Source organism: Ambystoma mexicanum, chromosome 6p (genome assembly GCF_040938575.1).
Source record: "Ambystoma mexicanum isolate Mex_15411 chromosome 6p, UKY_AmexF1_1, whole genome shotgun sequence".
NCBI classification, from domain to species: domain Eukaryota; kingdom Metazoa; phylum Chordata; class Amphibia; order Caudata; family Ambystomatidae; genus Ambystoma; species Ambystoma mexicanum.
In genome coordinates, this window is record NC_090935.1 from 268,046,942 (window position 1) to 268,066,945 (window position 20,004).

At 44.2% G+C, this 20,004-nt stretch overlaps 1 protein-coding gene across 5 annotated transcripts in view; it reads left to right on the forward strand.

Moving 5' to 3' along the window:
• Positions 1-20,004, forward strand: part of DCC (DCC netrin 1 receptor) — a 1,439,988-nt gene that overhangs the window by 895,129 nt on the left and 524,855 nt on the right. For all 5 annotated transcript variants that reach the window (XM_069626983.1, XM_069626984.1, XM_069626982.1 and 2 more), the window contains exons 6-7: positions 9,716-9,870; positions 14,849-14,969. In XM_069626983.1, coding sequence (XP_069483084.1) covers positions 9,716-9,870; positions 14,849-14,969 — 276 coding nt within the window. The remainder of the gene's footprint in view (positions 1-9,715; positions 9,871-14,848; positions 14,970-20,004) is intronic.

Consider the following 20,004-nt stretch of genomic DNA (forward strand, 5'->3'; position numbering starts at 1 on the left):
ATGAATCTCATGACAAGATCACAGCAGTCCAGAGTTTCTCGCCACTGACCAACAAAATTAAGAAAGAGGTTCTGAAGCTATGGCCCATCCTCAATGTCGGCACTCAAAACTTAGACACCCCGAGGATTGCTTTCAAAAGAAGGAAGAACCTACGAGACTCACTTGTGCACTCTTACAAAGAGAAAGAGCCTAAACAAACTCAACACACTTTGGGGACACAATCAAGCAACCGGCCACACTCCATGTGGCACATGCAGTGCATGCTCCAGCACCAAGAGATCCACTTCCATCGACATAGGGGGGTACTTCCCGTGGACCCAAAAAACTCTAACAAACTGCAACAGTTGTCATGTGATTTACATCATCACATGCCCATGCAACAAGCGCTATGTAGGCATGACAACACGCCCGATCAAAACACGCCTTGCGGAGCACAGATCATGCATATGCACCAAGAAGATCACAGCACCCATGGTGGAACATTTTCTGGCACAGAAACACACCCCAACAGTCTTTATGTGGTCAATAATTGAGAAAATGGCCACTCCCACAAGGGGAGGGAATATACACAACCTGCTCTTCAGATGCAAACCACTTTGGATTTTCCATCTACAGACAGATAAGTCTGGGCTCAATGAAGTCACCAGCTGGCAAACTTTGGCCACCTTGTGACAACACTCACCCTGGGCTCCTGGGTAGTCTTTGTAGTGAGATGAACTGTGCTGTTGCATTATCTGTTGCATGTGGGTCATTTTTGCAATTATGTATTTTCTGTAACTGTAACACCTACACCTCCACCAACCATTTGGATTGAAGAACCTCCAATTCACATTTCCTGGCGCCTGACCCCATGATGGCCGCCGCCCTCCCCATGCGGGGCAGCCATTTTGGAGTCAGGACCACGTGACCACACGACCTGGAGCGCCATGGTAACAAAAACAGAGTGGTGGCGTGACCGCGGCGAAGAAACCTCTCTCGTGTGGCTCGCTGGACCACCAGAGACGTTCGCTCAAGGTAAGCGCCCAGAGCAGACGCGATCCGCAGCTAGTCACTCCCCCACACATGGGGTCGAGAGGCAGGCATGCAGACCCTCGAGTGAACGAAGGGATATTTTGTGTGTAGTGTACTTGCTGAAATTCAAGCTGCAACGCGCTGAGAGTGCAGCTTTACAGTGTGATTTTCTCAATTTGGTTTAAATGGATAGTATCGCAATAGTATTATTGTCGCTTTCCTGACCCGATGCACGTGTGCATCAAACTTGACAGCAATTACTGTTATTTGGCCCCCAGGTCCAAGGCCATCTCACCCCCCGTGGAGAGCATTCCTACCACACTGAGAGGGTAAGCCATTCCCCCTCTTATTGTTATACTAATAATACAATGCAGTGTTTTCAAATATACCTACAGTTGCGGTTAAAAAATAGATATTTATCCCTGCTACATCTCTCACCCCTCCCTCCTGTCATCCCCACAGGGAGAGTTACTGAAGTAATGCAGACAACTCTGTTTTATGTGACTAGCAGTGGGCACACACTATTATGCCCCTCGTCTAGCCCTGATGAATGTGGCTCACCCACCTTGTTCCACAGAAACCGGTCGGCTGTAGAACGACCAGACCTAGTGCAAATCTCTATCTGCACAGGTCCATCTCATTCCAAAAAGGACCCCCACACCAAGCACCTAGGGGTCCACCTTTCAGGAGAAAAACCTCAAGAGAGGAACCTACAGAAGAATTTTTCTTCCTTGTTTTTAGAAAAACCTGCACCTGCCAACACAGAGAAACCCATTAAAGTAAACAATACCTTTCATCTGCAAGGCAGCAGACGCATGCAAAGACCAAGGTGGTCTAGTATGTGTTTTTTTTAGCACAACACAGTACACCAGAGACGAATTGGAAAGCCCAGTCAGAGAAACTGAACCTTTGAAACCTATTCCCATTAGATAAAATTGTGTTTTTTTAATGTGACTACGATTTTGGGCAACACACAGTTGGAAATCCCACAAACAGTCCTTTTGTTTTGTTTAGGGATCAGGTGATCCCAGTGTGGTGGGCCGCTTTGAGCAGAAATGTCAAACGTGTTCTATTTTCCAGCAGTGCTCCATTGAAAATTGAATACATGAAAAAAAAAACGATTCTTGAGGGTCCTGCGGAAGGGTGGTGAGTCCGATGGCAACAGTGTGGAAATGGAGGAAGCTATGCTTATGTTGATGATTTGCAAGACTAAACAATCGGGTAGAAATCCGACTTTTGGCTCTATGCCCCGTGACGGATCATGGGACATTTTCTGGGGATGTGTGTTGAGCCTTGGCCTGCAGGGGTAAACGGAGTGGGCACTGGACCACGATGTGCACTTACGCCTCAGAGAAGCAACTAAGCTCCGGCAGCCCCCCTGCTATAAGACCAGCCTGTCTTTACTCGAGGTACTCTGAAGATCTGAGGTCCTCAATCTTTAATCTTAACAAACAGCAATTGTTCAATTGATCCAATGTGTGCTGTTAACATGTTTACAACAGCCAACATTAGTTTAACAGCAGAACTGACTGCCACATGTCATGCAGGTCATTCCAGTGAGTGACAACCTGTGCTGTCAGGAGAACCCTCTTTATTCTTCCTGGAAAAAATGCACATTACAGCACATGCTGTCGAGATCTAGTATGCAGAATGTGTATTCACAATTGTGGCACGCGGGTAAATATGAAACACCATGACCCAGTGAAACTTTGGCTCCACTTGCTCAATGAGACCAAACACCATCTTCATGCTGGTGTTTGGAGCTTCATGCCTTTCCCTTCTGCATTGAGCATGCCTGGAGGCTGTTAGGTACACATGTGTGCATTACGCACACGTTTCAGATAGACACATTCATCGAGGAATTGAGTCACTAGTAATATACACAGTGGGCTTCTCTGCTCAGAACGGTCTCCATGACAATGGGACATATGTATATCGTTATGTTATCTAGTACTGTATAATCCAGGAAATCTGCCCTCACCCCTTTGTATCGAAGAGACACTGGTAAGGAACATTCCTCACTATGCACCTCAGAATGAGCACCTGCTCTATGTGGAAGAACCATCCCATTCATCATCACAAGCCAACTTCTACTCCTTGGCCCTGGCACATCATCACTCCTCACCTAAAGTACTTCACTCTCCTCACCTAAAGTCCTTTACACTCCTCACCTAAAGTCCTTCACTCTCCTCACCTAAAGTCCTTTACACTCTTCACCTAACGTCCTTCACTCTCCTCACCTAAAGTCCGTCATCCTCCCCACCTAAAGTCCTTCACACTCCTCACCTAAAGTCCTTCACTCTCCTCACCTAAAGTCCTTCATCCTCCTCACCTAAAGTCCTTCCCTCTCCTCACCTAAAGTCCTTTACACTCCTCCCCTGAAGTCCTTCATACTCCTCACCTAAAGTCCTTCACTCTTCTTGAACAGATGCCAGTGCCTGCTTCATACAGAAGGCCCGATCCTGATACTAGCTCTAAGCCTGTCAACACTCCTAATCTGAGAACCATCCGGGGTATTCACCTAAGGCATACCTTGGCCGAAATTGCACTCATGGTGCCCACATTTAAACCTGCTTCAAGGTGCTATGTTTCATGGGAATCTGGTCTTGGGAAACAGAAATAGCCCCGGGATGTGGATACACACCGGGGTCAGCCATATTTCAGGAATGTGGAAGCTTGCAGGGATCAGAAACCCAGCATTGATGTAGCTAATAAACAGGTGGGAGCGGCACATGGTCCTCCAACTTCCAAAGGTGCATTCCCGGCTAAGCTCTATTGGAGTTCAGAGCTGGAATATTAGTCACTGAGTGTGGAATGGGTCACTTCACCTCTTTTATTTTGAAGACCCAGCTCTGGCCAGCCTTTGCTGCTTGGTAGACATTGTTCTTACGGGCCGGAGAAAATTCAGCTGGGAGGACACTCATTTCCTTTCATGATAGCCATGATGTCTACTACTGTTTTTAAATGCAATTACATGTAACCTGACAGTTTCCTTAAATAGAGTATAGAACATACATCCATGGTTCATTATTCCCAAGATCTGACATTTCTCGAAGCATGCAATGTCTGTATCAATCCGCACTCAGAGCGCATCAAGCCAACCTATAACTGTAAACAGTTCCCGAATCTTTGATCCCCATAAAGCTTTCAATTGACTTTCTGTACTTTACAAGCCAGTGAGTAATTCTGTAAAGCACACGCGAAATATCATAATTACCTGGGGCATTGAACAGATGGTGGCGTGTGGCTACGCACAGGGCGCAGCCGGACGCCACACCCTCTCCTTTGACAATCTGCAGCTGAACAGAACTACGGCTATATGACGTGCTCAAGATTTGGACTGATATACACCTAGAGTTAACGATTTGAACATTTGAAGAAGAAAACCAAAATGGCAGTAATATACCAATCGGGTTTGGGAAGTAGAAAATTGACCCCTAACCTGACCAATGACCGTGCCTCGCCAGGAATGCCCCAGGGTGCTCCTGGAGAAATGCGATTATTAAATTGCATGATGCTGAACAGGGTACACCGCCTGCATCGACACAGTGTATATGGGGATGTGCACCTATTTCACCAATATTTTGGATAGTCATAAGCCCTATCCGGAAATAAAATTGCAAGTATAATTGTATTTAACGTTAAAAATGTAATCGGCTAGGACATTCCAATTGTGAACGAAGGCAATTGTCATCCTGTTTTTTACCTTTGAAATGCACATTTTACATATGAGTTTGTGGGTTTTCCACTGAAGACCCACAACTTTAAACATATATATTCACTTCTAAATGTCTCATAGATGATGTGATCATCCCCATGTCTGGGGATTGAAATAATGTTCAGTCTGGAGTGGTAGGAAGAGAGGAGAATCTGGGAAAATCAGGGATCTTGTATTTTTTTGTTGTTGTTGTACCACGACTGATAATGAAATGGAAAGGTCATTTGCATTGTATGTGCATTGTAGAAACACAGATGACACAAAGAACATCCCAACAATGGTCAAATGGTATGCATTGAAGGTCTGTCACTGCCTCGCTCATTTTGAGGAAGAGTTTTCCTACTTCGTCCAGGCATCCTTAACCCAAGAGTTAGCATCTACAGCTTACTGCACCCCACAGTCTAATTTCTAACTGACTGTCCGTCAGGCCCTAAAGAAAATGGCCTTATCTATATACCCCTCTGGGTCTTTCTAAGCTTGCCCTAGGCTATCCATGTTGTGAGTTCTAAAGATGTTGCTAGGGTATGTCTTTCAAACATGGTATCCTAACTCATTCTCCTTCCACTCATGCCCTGATGTTCCTCTCCCTGTCCCATCCTACTGTCTTGTCCTTGCTACTCTCCCCTTCCATCTTTCCTTGCCCTGTTCCCACTTCCTCCTCCTATGTCCTTCCACTATCTCTCTCTCTCTGCTACTACCACCTACCTTCCCCCTCTGATATTACTTTCCCTACTTCCTCTCCAAGATACTCTTTCCTACATCACACAAATCCTTCCTCTTCCACACTGCCAGTACTCCTCACTACTTCTAATCCTCATTACTACTATCACTTTGCTCTCTACACATACACCCTCCTTTCACTCTCACACTCACTTTCCACTCACTCTCTGCACTCTTCCTAACACTGCCTATGGTACCACCTGCTCTCACCAACCAATATGTCACTTTTTCTCTAAATTGGCTCCATGCTTCAGTCCTCCATCCTTCCTCCTTCTAGTGTCTTTTTCCAACACATCTGTGACCTCTGACCTTGCAGAATAACCGACACCTCCCTGTTTCCTGTCACTGTTCTTATCCTCCACTTCTACTATTGGGTTTCTCTTCCTGACCGATCAAGTGTAGTCTTCCCCACCCAGAAGGTTTTATAATAGTCAGCATTTACAAAACAAGGGGGCTAAGCCCCGCCCCTTTTCCCCATGAGGGGCAGCAATGTGACAACATGGCATCCTGCATCTGCAAATGTCTGGGTTTGTGTTTGGTGGCCATGCAGCAGCTTTTCCCCCAGTTATTATTGGGGAATTAAGTTTTGGGTTAATCCACTCCACAGTAACATGACTCCCTCAGGGAGGACTGTTCCTCTATTGCCAAGAGGCAGCATACACCACTGACACCAGGTGTTGTACAATGTTCCCTGTGACTGCATAGCTCATGGCACTTAGTAGGCCTTGTTGGGTTACATTCATTCAGGTGGTCTACCCAGGTCCCTGGGCCCTCATTCTTTCTGAAATTAAAGAAACAAGACTGGCCTGCATGTTTTGCAGAGTTATCTGCCTTTATGTTGCCTCGACAACATCTAGAGCTGTACAAATCCTAGTCTGACTCCTGCATATCAAGCAATGTTGAGAAACAGTGTACCATTGTGTTTTAGTTACTCAGCATGTGAATGATTAGTCAATGAACTATTGTAACTGGCAAGCTAGAGAGATGTAAACTATGAGATGTAATCTGCTGCATGTATCCTACAGATTGGCTTCACCTTTTCATACTTCAAAGCTTTTCCAGGACTATCTAGAAAAAAGTAGTAACTCACTCTTTAGTAAGTGTATGGGTGCAGAAGTAGACGCTGGACACAGAGGTGACATTTTCTGGTCATAGACTTTTATAAATAAAATGGAAATCCTAGCTGTCCCTATAATTAAGAGGGCTTGTCCTGCCTCAAACTAAACTAAGGATAATGTTACAATGTCCATCAAAAGAAATATAGTCCACTGTCTTATGTCCCAAACCTGTTTCTGTTCCTCACACTTCAAAAAGAAACTACAATACTAGCTTCACCCTGATTCCAGAAAGGTGACTCCTTACTCCTGGAGAGATTTTTTTTATGACTTTATGGAGATCTCCTCCGCTCCCTGGCAGTCACCTGGCCTTTCTAGATAGATGTACAAAGTTACAAGGGGAGGTCTGCCTTCCATAGGTCCTCTTAGGCAGATCTTTATAGTTCCATAAAGAGGGGGGACATTTCTCCCTTCCTCAGTCCTTTCTTACACTCTCCTTTTGTATTGCCACTGACATCTGCGGATTTGTTGGAGGATCTTTTTCTCCTCCCTTGGTTTCACTTGTCTCTTGAACAAAGGGTATCTCTCTCCGCTTGGTCTTCTTTTCCACTTATGAGGGTCCCAGACCCCACTCTCTGGTTTATAATGTTTCTCAATTGGGCCCGGTTCAGTAGCCTGACAGTCATTGTTTGACATGTAAAGTTCTCTGGGTTTCTTCCAAGTACTGGTTCGAGGAAGATGATGACTCTTGTACTTAGCTTGATCATTTTTAGCAATTGGTTTTATATTGGGGATCTCTCTTTTGCCCAAACTTGGTTCTACACTACCCCTCAGGGTCTCATGCAGGTTTTTGCACTTTCCCTTGCTTCGTATAGAACTTTCCCATTCATTATCACAGTTCACTTTATAGTCTCTTTCAACCCCAGAGTGTTACTCCTCACCCCTGCTTTATGGGTTGCTTCTCTCTCCGGCTCCCAGATTCTCTATGCTTCTTTCGTGTGTAACTCTTGGCTTCTCCAGGCTTCTCTCACTGGCTATTGGCTTCTCTGGGGATCTCTCACCCTCAAAGTCATGCAGCGGTTTCACAGCCCTAGGTCCCTCACAGGTAAAGCAGTACCTTCTCCAGCTCGCCAGCTTTTTTGCCGGAATATGCTTCTCCCGCTGTGGTCCATGGGTGCCATTGGCGTGCTCTGTTGGAACACATATGATGGCTGCTCAGCATCCCGGTCTCCCTCAGTTTCTGTTCTCCACATGGCATCTCTCTTCAATTCGCGGTCCCTCCAGGGAGGCTCAAACCATGAGAGAAGTAATTCCTCTCTTTTTATCTCTTGCCGGTCCAGGTGAGAGGTAGTATGTTTATTATGATGCCGCGGAGGGCTCTTGATTCCTCCTTTGTTATGCCTCATGTTAGTATTTACAGAGTTAACATTTTCCCTACTCTTCCTCATCACTGTATGGTTTTCTTCACAGTCATTGATAGGTCTACAGTAAACACAGTAATTATGAGCAGAAAGAAGGGGTACAGAGCATGAGGATGTTGTGGTATTAACAGGGAGAGGGGTGGAGTGGTAATTGTCATACCACGTTCTCCCTCGAAAGTCTTCACCTCTCCCACAGAAGGACGCCTCCCATGGGATCCTCCCACTGAGTACCACCCCCAGGGGGACTATCGGGTAGCGACCTCACCTCCCTGCCATCATGGGAAGATTTCCCTTCCTGGGCAAAAGTGACGATTCCAAGGGATTCCTCACATTAGTCATTTAATATATAAAACAATGACTTTTCTATTGGTGTGCATTTTGGATAATGTTACTAAAAATGCACAGCAGCATACATGCCTTAGTACTAGAACCGATATAAAAATGAGTGTGCCCAGAGATATTGTAGGGTATTGTCTGGCGTGTCAATGATTTGTCTGACTGGGTAAGAGGTACACAACAACAAATAAGTGTGTATAGTCACAGAACCTCAAAGTTATCTTCTTGCCCTTCTCTGAACAAACCTAGCCAACACCTGAACTGTCAAAGTGTGCACGCTGAGAGTGTGGTGTGGAAGTGCATGCAAGTCTATACCAATATATCAAAATGTTTAGTGAGAAAATATATGTGGTGATAACATATATTAGAGTGAGTATAAGGATCATTAAGGTTTTTTAATGTTATTCCTTTCAGGCACGGAATAGATTACTTCACCTCAGACCAACACTGTTGGGCCTAAGCAGCCTTTTCTTCTGTTTATTCGAACTGTAGTAACTTATCTTGCTGTCTCTGTGAATACTGTTTTCAGCTTTGGGAGTAATTTACACTTGGCATGCATTTCCCGTTTTTTAGAACGTGAGAAAAGAAGCAAACCATGGCATAGATGGTCTAGGACAGACAGCACGATAGATTACTACGATATGGAGTAGTCAGTGGGCACTAGATTCGTGAACAAGAAATGTGTTAAATTCACAAAAAACATTTTTTAACTGATTTAGTCAGCAAAAAAACGATGCAGTGTTTTGGCTCTGCATTGGAGCTAGTTGTAATTTACCGAAAAGTGTGGCTGGCCAATGACAACTCAATTTGGGGAAATTCTAATGAAAGCGTGTATCACATACCTTACTTTCCTGGAAAGTACATTGCATACCTCGAACTTAATTGAGGGAACACCACTTTGTGTGCTATAAACAATTATCTCACACAATTAGTACATTGCAGAGACGGGAACTAAAGTATTTGCCCATCAGTAGAGACAGGACTTGTAGATCTTGCCCGCTTCAATTGTTAGAGAGACCAGCTCTCAGAATCAAGAATTCGTTACTGAGAGAAAATGTTGGTACATCGTTTATGATATACAGCCTTAGAAAAGAGCCTTATTAACAATGGATCCAGACAGTATTTCTGTTATTACAAACTCAAAAGTTAATAATGCGATTATCACTCGAGAATGCTCAGTCAAGTACCAATACGTATACTGAAACACTTTGAAACACTTTGTGTATAGATACTATATACATAAGCTATCATATCATATCAGTTCATATCATATATGTAGTCTGAGGAACCGGATTGGGTGTCCCACTATCAAGATTGTAATAAACATGCTGAATATCTTTCCACATAGAAATGAAATGTACACGAGATGTAGACGTAGTACATGTAGAGACTGACATGTTTTCTAATGTGATGACATTTCATGTGCGTTCCTCTTTGTGTCTCTATTTTTGTAGTTCCGCCACGGTATTTAAATCACCCTTCAAACCTGTATGCTTACGAGAGCATGGATATTGAATTTGAATGTGCTGTCTCTGGCAAGCCTGCGCCTACGCTGAAGTGGACGAAGAATGGGGAGGTGGTCATTCCAAGCGACTACTTCCAGATTGTGGTAATAACACTGTTTTGCGTTGTCATGCTTCTTCAGCTGTTGATATTTTATGCCAACTGTGGTTCGTGTTTTGATACATTGAATTTACAGCTTCTTTTATCTTAAGTCTTGTTCTCGAAACTATGATATGTTCCAGCTATTTTAATGGGTCTTAAAACAAGACAGGAGGTTACTCCACATTTCACACAGTAGTGATGAAGCTTGTCCCTAAATGTCTGTGTGTGCCTCTTTTTTCATGAAGCTGTGCTCCTCAGCCATTATGTCCTTTTGTCAAGGTTGCTGTTGGCCTCCTTGCTACTGCGAGCACAGCAAGATCAAATACATAATAACTTTCCTCCAGTTAAAGTAAATATATATATCCCGCAAAGGCAAAACATATTCTTTGGCAAACAGTGGGCCTCATAACGAGTAGGGCGGTAAGGGATACCGGGCACCGGTAAAGGCACCGGTGATGGTAATTCACTACCGCCCTATTCCTAGGTCCCTTGGTGGGGACCGTAAGGAACTTGTGGTCAGACCACACGTCCCTTAGGGTTTCCTGCTAAGGGACAAGGGTGCTAATAACTGGCTTGCACATCGCAAGCCCGTTATTAGCGCCCTCCCCATTCCCATTGAACCCTATGGGGGCTCAAATGGGAATGGGGAATGGCATGTTCAATGGGGACTTACCGGTCCCGCCACGGTCGGACTAGACCGGTAAGTCCCCATTGAACTACACCGGTGCCGGACCCGTTATTGGTGGCAGTCATGGCGCAAATAGCGCCATGACTACCACCAATCTCGGAATGAGGCCCAGTGTGTCCTGTTGTTACCTAGACGTTCTTTTGAAAGTCTGCAGATTGTTCTCTGGGGCACCACTTAGAGGAATGTCTCGCTCACTTTCCATTCATTTCTCTGCACCCAACTCAAAATCACATCACAAAGCGGAACTTCTCAAAAACAGGCAGCAGACAGCGGAACCACGCAGTCCAGAGACAGGAGAGAGTGTCTGAGATTGGGTTTCAGGAAGAAGCGTATGGGGTGGGTGCAAAGGAGTGCAAGGAGTGGGTGGATGTTGGGGCAGGGGACGAATGCAGTCCTCATAAGTGGTGGGGACGCTGTGTTATGTAGATGCAGGCTAGGCATGTTAGAATGAGAACTCCATTGTGAATGGCTGTTTCAAAGGAGTTCTCCTATATTGAGAAGATGGACTGAGGCATCTTGAAGAATGTGATTGCATTCGTTCTGGAGAGTCTTCTCTCGTTTTCGGGACAGAAAGGCAAGATGAAGGCAATGAAGGTACTCGCTTTCCTGCATAGCCGTCTACCCTCCTCTAACATCTCAATAACCTGTGCCACCGCCCCGAGCAAAACCACTTGTGAACTGGGGAAAGAGTGCCGCATGTGAACATGTTGCAGTGTCAGATTCCATCATGCCGGCTACTGACAGTTTGACAGAGAGGACCAGAGAGGACAACCATGTCCATCTTGACCAAGATTTAAAGGAGATAAGTTGTGGTTGCTGAAGATATTTCCCCTTGCCTCCCAGAAGTGGTCATTTGGAGCTTGAATCACAGTTTAGCCACCAGCAATTACAGGCCTTCTCCAACCTCTGCAGCCAGCTCTGCCCCCTCTCATGCTCTGGCGTCTGTAATCCATGTGATACATTTGTACTGTCTGCATTTTTCTGACAGAAAAGAATGGAAAGAGTTAAGTGCACGATGGGGCATTAATTGCTAAAATTAAAAAAAAATATTTTATTAATTGAACGGTACACGTCAGAAATCCTTTCCCAAGAGGGCCACCATGGAAAGGGATGGCGGGGCTCTCTGCAGCCCCTCTTCCCTTTCCATGGCCGCTGGAGAAGCGGGGAAGCAGCTGTGATGGCGCTCTGTGCCGCCACAACAAACAGGTGAGTGGGGGTGGGAAAAGGGTAAAAAATAAGCAAACGGAGGGGGGTCGCCATCAGGCCGAATGTAACGCAGGCTCATATCAGTGTTTGAAACCCATGTTCCTAGCCCCCTGATTGGCTGGCTCCCCCCACCAGGGTGCTAATATGCTTTTATAGACTACACCAAATCACCAACGTTGTAGTTTCAGAATAACTAGACTTGTCCATGGAGTTCACACTGTGCTGCCATGAGGGGTAATCGGACCTGAGTTTGCTGGAGGAAAAAATGAACAAGTGGAAAATAAGAGAATGGGGAAGCGAGAAATAGATGTGACGAACCTGGAGCGGGAGGCGGGCATCAGTAACGATTATTTGGTGATAGCGTGACCGCTTTTCAGTTCTATTATCTGGACCAGAGTTCTGCAAAAGGGAGGCGGAGGAGGATACGCCGTTAAGAGTTCTGAAAAATGGATTTGTGTCGAAGGCAGATTTGGAGAATTGTAACTTAGTACACAATGTAATGCTGGAGCCATAAGGGGCTTCAGAGTGACTTGTGGACTAGATATGTGATAATGGCATAAGATAACCGAACATGTCAAGTTATGCCTTCCTGGATAAAAGCGCATTAAGGAAAATAACCAAACATGTCAAGTTATGCCTTCCTGGATAAAAGTGCATTAAGGAAAATATAAGTGATCCAGACACATCTTCATGTGGAGAAACATATTGCACTTTGCTTAACAGCACTCTCTTAAAATCAATACACAGAGTCATCCCTTGCCACTGTCTAGGAAGCAGCAGGAGGGGAGCTAGACACCTGCTCAATAGCAGCAAATGCCAAATGAAACTTTCCTCCCTGCCGCCTGCTGGTGTAACCTACATAAGGGCGGTCACTCGGAAAGCACAACCTTTAGTTGAAGGCGCACGCTTCTTCCAAGAAAACAACGGGAAGTGTGGGCAAATGCTTACAATATGACACCGGTGGCTTTCCCATGAATGGATGTTTTTGATGCAGCCCCTAAGAGAAGAAAACACAACTTTACATTTGTGAAGGAAGGAGAGTAGTTGTTCTATACATATTTCCAAATGCATATTTTAGTCATGCTTTCAAACATTTTTATAGCCATGACATAAAAGAGGACTTATTTCCTATAGCAAAATCACTTCTAAAAAGGTATTTTTTTTTTCCTGGCAGGGTTTCCTTTCATTTAATTTCCTTAAATCATGCCTCAATATTGTGATACTTCTGACCATCATTTCAGCCTCCCACCCATTATCCCTTTTCTTCTCTTTCCTTTCCTTTCCTTTCCTTTCCTTTCCTTTCCTTTCCTTTCCTTTCCTTTCCTTTCCTTTCCTTTCCTTTCCTTTCCTTTCCTTTCCTCTCCTCTCTTCTCCTATCCTCTCCTCTACCCTCCCCTCCTCACCTCTTCTCTCCTATTCTTTCCTTTCCTCCCCTTTCCTCTCCTTTCCTCACCTCCATCTCTCCCTCCCTTCCCTCGCTTCACAGCACCCTTTCTTACATCCTGTATTCCTTCCTTTCTCCCTCCATCTCCTCCTTCATACTTTCTTCTCTATCAGTTGTCACGATCCCCTTCTCTTTTAATCACTTCCCTTTCTCTTTTTCCATTGTATTATTCATTTTTCTGGGTAGCCGTTTGCATAATGTACCTTTCTTCTTGTATTACTTCAATCGTCCACGGCTCATTGTCTTTCATTCACCTTCACAAACCTTGCATCCTTCTTTTACCTCTTTCATTTCCCCACAAGCCCTCAAGTATCCCCTGGATCTTTTCCAAAGCCTGCATATATCGAGCCGCCAGCCATTGATAATACTTGGAGGGTCATTCTCTCGCTCCCGCCAGCCATTGATAATACTTGGAGAGCCATTCTCCTGCCACCGCCAGCCATTGATAAGAGTTGGTGAGCCATTCTCTCGTCCCTGCCAACCATTGATAATACTCGGAGAGCCATTCTCTCGCCCCCGCCAGCCATTGATAATACTTGGAGGGTCATTCTCTCGCCCCCGCCCGCCATTGATAATACTTGGAGAGCCATTCTCTCGCCACCGCCAGCCATTGATAATACTTGGAGAGCCATTCCCTCGCCCCTGCCAGCCACTGATAATACTTGGAGAGCCATTCTCTCGCCCCCGCCAGCCATTGATAAGAGTTGGTGAGCCATTCTCTCGCCACCGCTAGCCATTGATAAGAGTTGGTGAGCCATTCTCTTGTCCCTGCCAGCCATTGATAATACTCGGAGAGCCATTCTCTCGGCCCCGCCAGCCATTGATAATACTTGGAGGGTCATTCTCTCGCCCTTGCCAGCCATTGATAATACTTGGAGAGCTATTCTCTCGCCACCGCCAGCCATTGATAATACTTGGAGAGCCATTCCCTCGCCCCCGCCAGCCACTGGTAATACTTGGAGAGTCATTCTCTCTCCCCCGCCAGCCATTGATAATACTTGGAGGGTCATTCTCTTGCCCCCGCCAGCCATTGATAATTCTTGGAGAGCCATTCTCTCGCCACCGCCAGCCATTGATAAGAGTTGGTGAGCCATTCTCTCGTCCCTGCCAGCCATTGATAATACTTGGAGAGCCATTCTCTCGTCCCCGCCAGCCATTGATAATACTTGGAGGGTCATTCTCTCGTCCCCGCCAGCCATTGATAATACTTGGAGAGCCATTCTCTCGCCACCGCCAGCCATTGATAATACTTGGAAAGCCATTCCCTCGCCCCCGCCAGCCACTGATAATACTTGGAGAGTCATTCTCTCACCCCCGCCAGCCATTGATAATACTCGTAGCGCCATTCTTGCACCCCCGCCAGCCATTGATAATACTTGGAGAGCCATTCTCTCGCCCCCGCCAGCCATTGATAATACTCGTAGAGTCATTCCCTCACCCACGCAAGTCACTGATAATACTTGGAGAGCCATTCTCTCGCCCCTGCCAGCCATTCATAATACTTGGAGAGCCATTCTCTCACCCCCGCCAGCCATTGATAATACTCAGAGTGCCATTCTCTCGTCCCTCATTTAGCCTTGCCTGTTCTATTTGTGTACTCTTCGATATGACTACTCATGCCACTTTCTTCTGCTGTTCCCCTAGGGTGGAAGCAACCTGAGGATTCTTGGCCTTGTTCAGTCAGACGAGGGATTTTACCAATGTTTGGCTGAAAATGATGCTGGCAATGTACAGTCAAGCGCTCAACTCATCATTCCGGAACCTGGTAGGATCTCCAACTTTCAAGCTTCATATATGTATATATATATATGTGTACTTTTTGAAGTTCATGATACTGTCTATTGCCCACTTATTAAAGAGTAAGTAGTGTTAGCATTGAGTGCCATGAACAAATTGCAGTAATATTGCACTTTCCTTCGATTAGACAGAAACACCATTAAGAAACCCTTTGAGTAAAATGAGGTATCTCAAATGGCATAGTGTGACTAAACCCATGTCTCTAGTACAGCACTTAATGAAAAGGGTTATTGTCCAGCAATAGAATGTGGCTGATTCGCATAAGGTTTTCTTCACTTGCTTGCACCGGTTTTCAATATGCAGTGGGGGTGGAGGGGAGAGGATGTCGGGAGGATAGTTCTGGGGCTACACATTTGTCTCGGAAACAAGAGCAAGCAGAACATCACAGTTTGAATCCTGGTCCCACGGTCAGTGATGGTCTCTGGTATAAAGTGCATTAAAAAGGACTAGTGTACGGGCCTGTGTACACAGTCCAAATTGCAGGTTTTCATCAAAACAGTAGGACCACCATATATCCTAAACCTTGCAGCTCCCTCTAGTAGTGATAACAGGCAAAGCTATGCAAATTGGCATTGTCTCTGTATCTCCTAAGCCTCACAGCTCCCTCTACTGGTGATAACAGGCAAAGCCATGGGAATTGGCATTGTCTCTATATATCCTAAGCCTTGCAGCTCCTTCTAGTGGTGATAACAGGCAACACTATGGGAATTGGCATTGTCTCTATATATCCTACGCCTTGCAGCTCCCTCTAGTGGTGATAACAGGCATAGCTATTGGAATTAGCATTGTCTCTATGTATCTTAAGCCTTACAGCTCCCTCTAGCGGTGACAACATGCAAAGCTATGACTGCATCGGACAAACATACAGGACAAACATACAATTGGCCTTTTATTATCTCTAAAGACTGATTCATTTTAATTTAAATGGAACATAGGTTATCTAGCTACTCAGATGGTTTTGCAGGTGGAGAACTCCCACCGGCAGAGTTTGTGTGTAGGAGCATGACAGTGGAGGACCTGACACCATCAAATCATAGCCCTGGTCCACTTAGTGATGGTCTCTGATCTGCAGCCGTTCCTGTGGCTGTTTCTCTTTTGCATGCTCTTCACTGTTATTAGCCAGGCAGAGTGTAAGGTGCAATGCCACCAGAGGCCTTTGGGTAACACAGGCTCATTGCCAAACCCCAGGTGCAAGCACTCAGGCAAAACATGTGTGCCTGATCAGTTATTTAACTCTCCTAACCCTGAAACATCAGATTATTATTATTATTATTATTATTATTATTATTATTATTATTATTATTGGTTACTTGTAGAGCGCAGCACTCCCAAAAGCCTCAGTGCACATGAAATATAGAAACAGTGTTTTGCCATCCTTTCAAGGCCTGTTCATTAAGCTGTGCGCCTGCACCCACATTGGCAGGAGGCTCAGGTCAGCGGCAGCTTGCATTGTTTTAGTTGTCCAATGCAAATCTGGGGGCCAGCAATGATACCAGTACTGAATAGTCATAGAGTTGCTGGCTGGGTTTGTGTGTAGGCACTGAGCCCGTCCGCCTGCACACACATACCGGTTGTGAGACGGGATTTGAGGTCAGACAAATTCAGTTCCAGAATGTTATAACTCAAATGATGCTGCACTGGCCTTTTGTGTATTGTCACACATGTGTTTTGCCGGGATGTATATAGATGTAGGCCTGCTTTGTGTTAATGAGAAGACATGGTTTTATATGTAGTGCTTGCTACCATAGTAGTATTGATACTTTGTTGTCCTGCACAAGTATTTGCGTATTCATTTTATATAGATGTATGTTTCATTGTAAGGGTCTTCTGCGAAGTGATCGCTTTGTGCCACCGCAAGGGGAGAGTGCGTGGAAATGTATTTCTGACCATTGATTTCCTCGGTGCATTCCAGTTCAGTTTCGTGTGATCGTGTGAGTGTTCGGCAACGCTCACACGATCACACGAAAAGGAACTTTTTGATCAGGAATGATGTAACTGAGAAAAGTACACCACTGGTTTACCGGAAATAAAAGTGCATTTTCCTTGCTGTAAATGTAGTATGTGTGCCCAAACTAAAGAGATTAGATATATACAAATTTTACCTAATCTGAAATGGGTGTGTAATGAAATGACCAACTGTAACACATCCAATGTTGTGTATTTAATCACATGCCCCTGTGGCATATATTATGTAGGCAAGACTAACAGACAATGTAAAGTCCGTATGGTGGAACATCGGAGCTGCATCAGAAATCAAGTGATTGCAGCTCCTTTAGTGAAACATTTTCTTGATATGAAACATGGCTGCAATGATTTTACGTGGTTTATTTTGAAAAAGGTGCATGGCCATAGGAAAGCCGAGACAGACCAGAAATGATTGAACCTGGAACAAAAAATTATTTTTAAATTTCAAATTAATGTTCTGGGGCTCAATGAGAGTATTGATTGGCATCTGGTCAGCCAAACATAAATGTTTTCTGCTATCTGACTATTGTTTGCAATTTTGGCTGTGTTTTGAATTTTTTTGAATTTTCCTTATTTTGTGCCATCTATATTTGCAAAAATTTGCATATGTCTGTTGCTTGATTTTTGCAATGCTGTGTCGATTTCTTTTGAATGGTTTTGTGCCCCCCAGTGCACTTTCTTCTCAACACTGCTTCCCCTTGTTGTTGGGTGGTTTGATGCAAAGATGGCCGCTAGTTTTTTCTTACCGGCTAGTACCTAACTGAAGAGTGTAGTCCTTCCTTAGTGTTCACTAGGAAGATTGCATGTAAAAGATGGCCGCTGTATGTTCTTGCCGGCTAGTATTTAATCGAAAAGTATAGTCCTTTCTTAGTGTTTACTAGGAAGTGGTGAGCGTTTTGCTGCACTTGGTGAAAACACATGCTGGTGCTGCACGGTCTTCTTTCAAACCCCGCGAGTCATTAGCGAGGAGTTTGTTTCTCCTAATCTAGAGGTGAGCATGTTGTTCTTGAACTTTAGTAGCTACATAACTTTTAGTGATGTTGGTGGCTATTATCCCTTTTCCGCAGTTTTTTACTTACTGAACGTTGAGGTGTTGTGTACTATATCTCACTACTTGGTCACGTTCAGCATGTTTTTACACATTTAATGGCTGTGCAGACCGCTGTTGTATGACCCTACTGTTTGGAAGCATGAGCTCTAATGCACGACCTAGGCTGGGCTTGAAATGGTTTCTTTTCTCCCCCTTTTTTTACACATTTGGGAGCCGTGGTGTATCGGTGCATTTTAATGCTCTTTGAGATGGTTGGTGACCGCCCTTCTTATATTACAGATTGGTTCTGCGTCCTCTTTTGTAATCATCTGCAGACTTGGTTGTCATTACAAGGGATTTCCTCCCCTTGCCCCACGTTGTGGGTGGCTTCACTTGCGTGAAGGTAATTTTTATTTAATATATCCTGAACAATTCATGACTGTTGGCCTGTAGTGATCTGTGGCTCATTGCTAGTGTGATGTGTCCTTTCTAGGTGTGACGATATTTTCGGCGGATTGAGACGCCTTTTGAAGTATCTTGGTTTTTCAATGAAGAAAAATTAGCCTATCTGTCATTTAAAGACGTGCGTTGAAGATTCACCACATTAAGGTAAATCTAATTGGTTTAATTTCTAAACCTTTTTGTGGAATTGTTCTCTTGACTGAGTCAACTCCACTTTTCCATTTGGTAATACCCCCTCCCCTGGGGATCTGATTAGTTTCCTCTGTTTCCCTTCTTTGCAGGCTGGTTGCCTGAAACTACCCATTCAACACGGTGTTGAGAAGAATAGTGGATGTTTTAAAGGTTCCCCTGAAGAATGTTCACCCGAAAGGGGCTTTAAAGAACAGAAACATGTTGGGATTATATGTTGTTTTAGTGACACATTTAGGTTTTTTCTATGTACTGTGATATGTGATGTCGTCTGTGTCCATTTGTAAGTGGTTTATTTAAAATTTAGCTTTTTAGATTTTGTAGGTTTTAGTGGTAGTTATGTACACTGTGTTAGGTGTGGGTAGTATCTTATGTTTTAATTTAAATATTCTGTATCAAACAAAAATGTTTTTTGAAATTTGGAATGTTGCACGCAGTCTATGTTGTCAAGACCTGTAGTGCCGGAGAATCTGTCAGAGGTGTCTAATCGTTGGGGGAGAAGGAGGGGTGGAAGTAGAGAAAGTTTACCATCTTATCCTTCTTTTATAATATAATCTATGTTCCTATTGGTGGAGTAAGATGTGGTACATATAAATAGGATCATGTGTACCTATTTGATTACATGATCTATTTAATATACAAGGAGTAATAATGAGCAAAACAATTCAGCACAGAAATGATACTTTTGTGTGTGTGTTCAGATCAAATAGCACAGTGGTTATAGGTTCCCCCTGCACACCCCTCAACCACCCAATAGGCAATGTAAAGTGATAGGAGGAGAGAGCAGGTATTCAGGAATGGCAGAATTCAACAAAATATCAATTGCACACAAAAGAGAAAAACGGAATTGACTGTCAAGCTGTCAGAGTGGCTTTTATAGTTATCTTGAGAATGGACTGGACAAAAACACTAAATATGGTCAACATTGCTGAAATTCGTATGGGAGCCACTTTGGATAGTGGCACATAAACACAAGCAATGATTTAATACCAAGAAACAATTTGAAAACTTAAAATTCATGTTGGGAGCAATCAAAAGCTGTTTTACTTGTGTCAGAATTTCCCAAAAATGAAATTTGCGGCAAACTTTCCACTGCGCGATAATCGTGATAATGGGAGAACTGTGTTGATTTGGAATGCGGTTTTAGCTGTGATTTAAAGCTGTGGATTTTTAGCTACAAGGAGAAGTTGTTTCTAGCACAAGAACTGATGACGTTATGGACGTTTTAGTGGAGGTCGTTTTTTTTGAGATAGGCTCAAGAAGGGAAAACAGGAATGCACTTTTAAAATGACAAAAAGGATTTCTTACACTAGAGGAGGACTATGAACAAATGAATACCCCACAGAAACACAGCCAC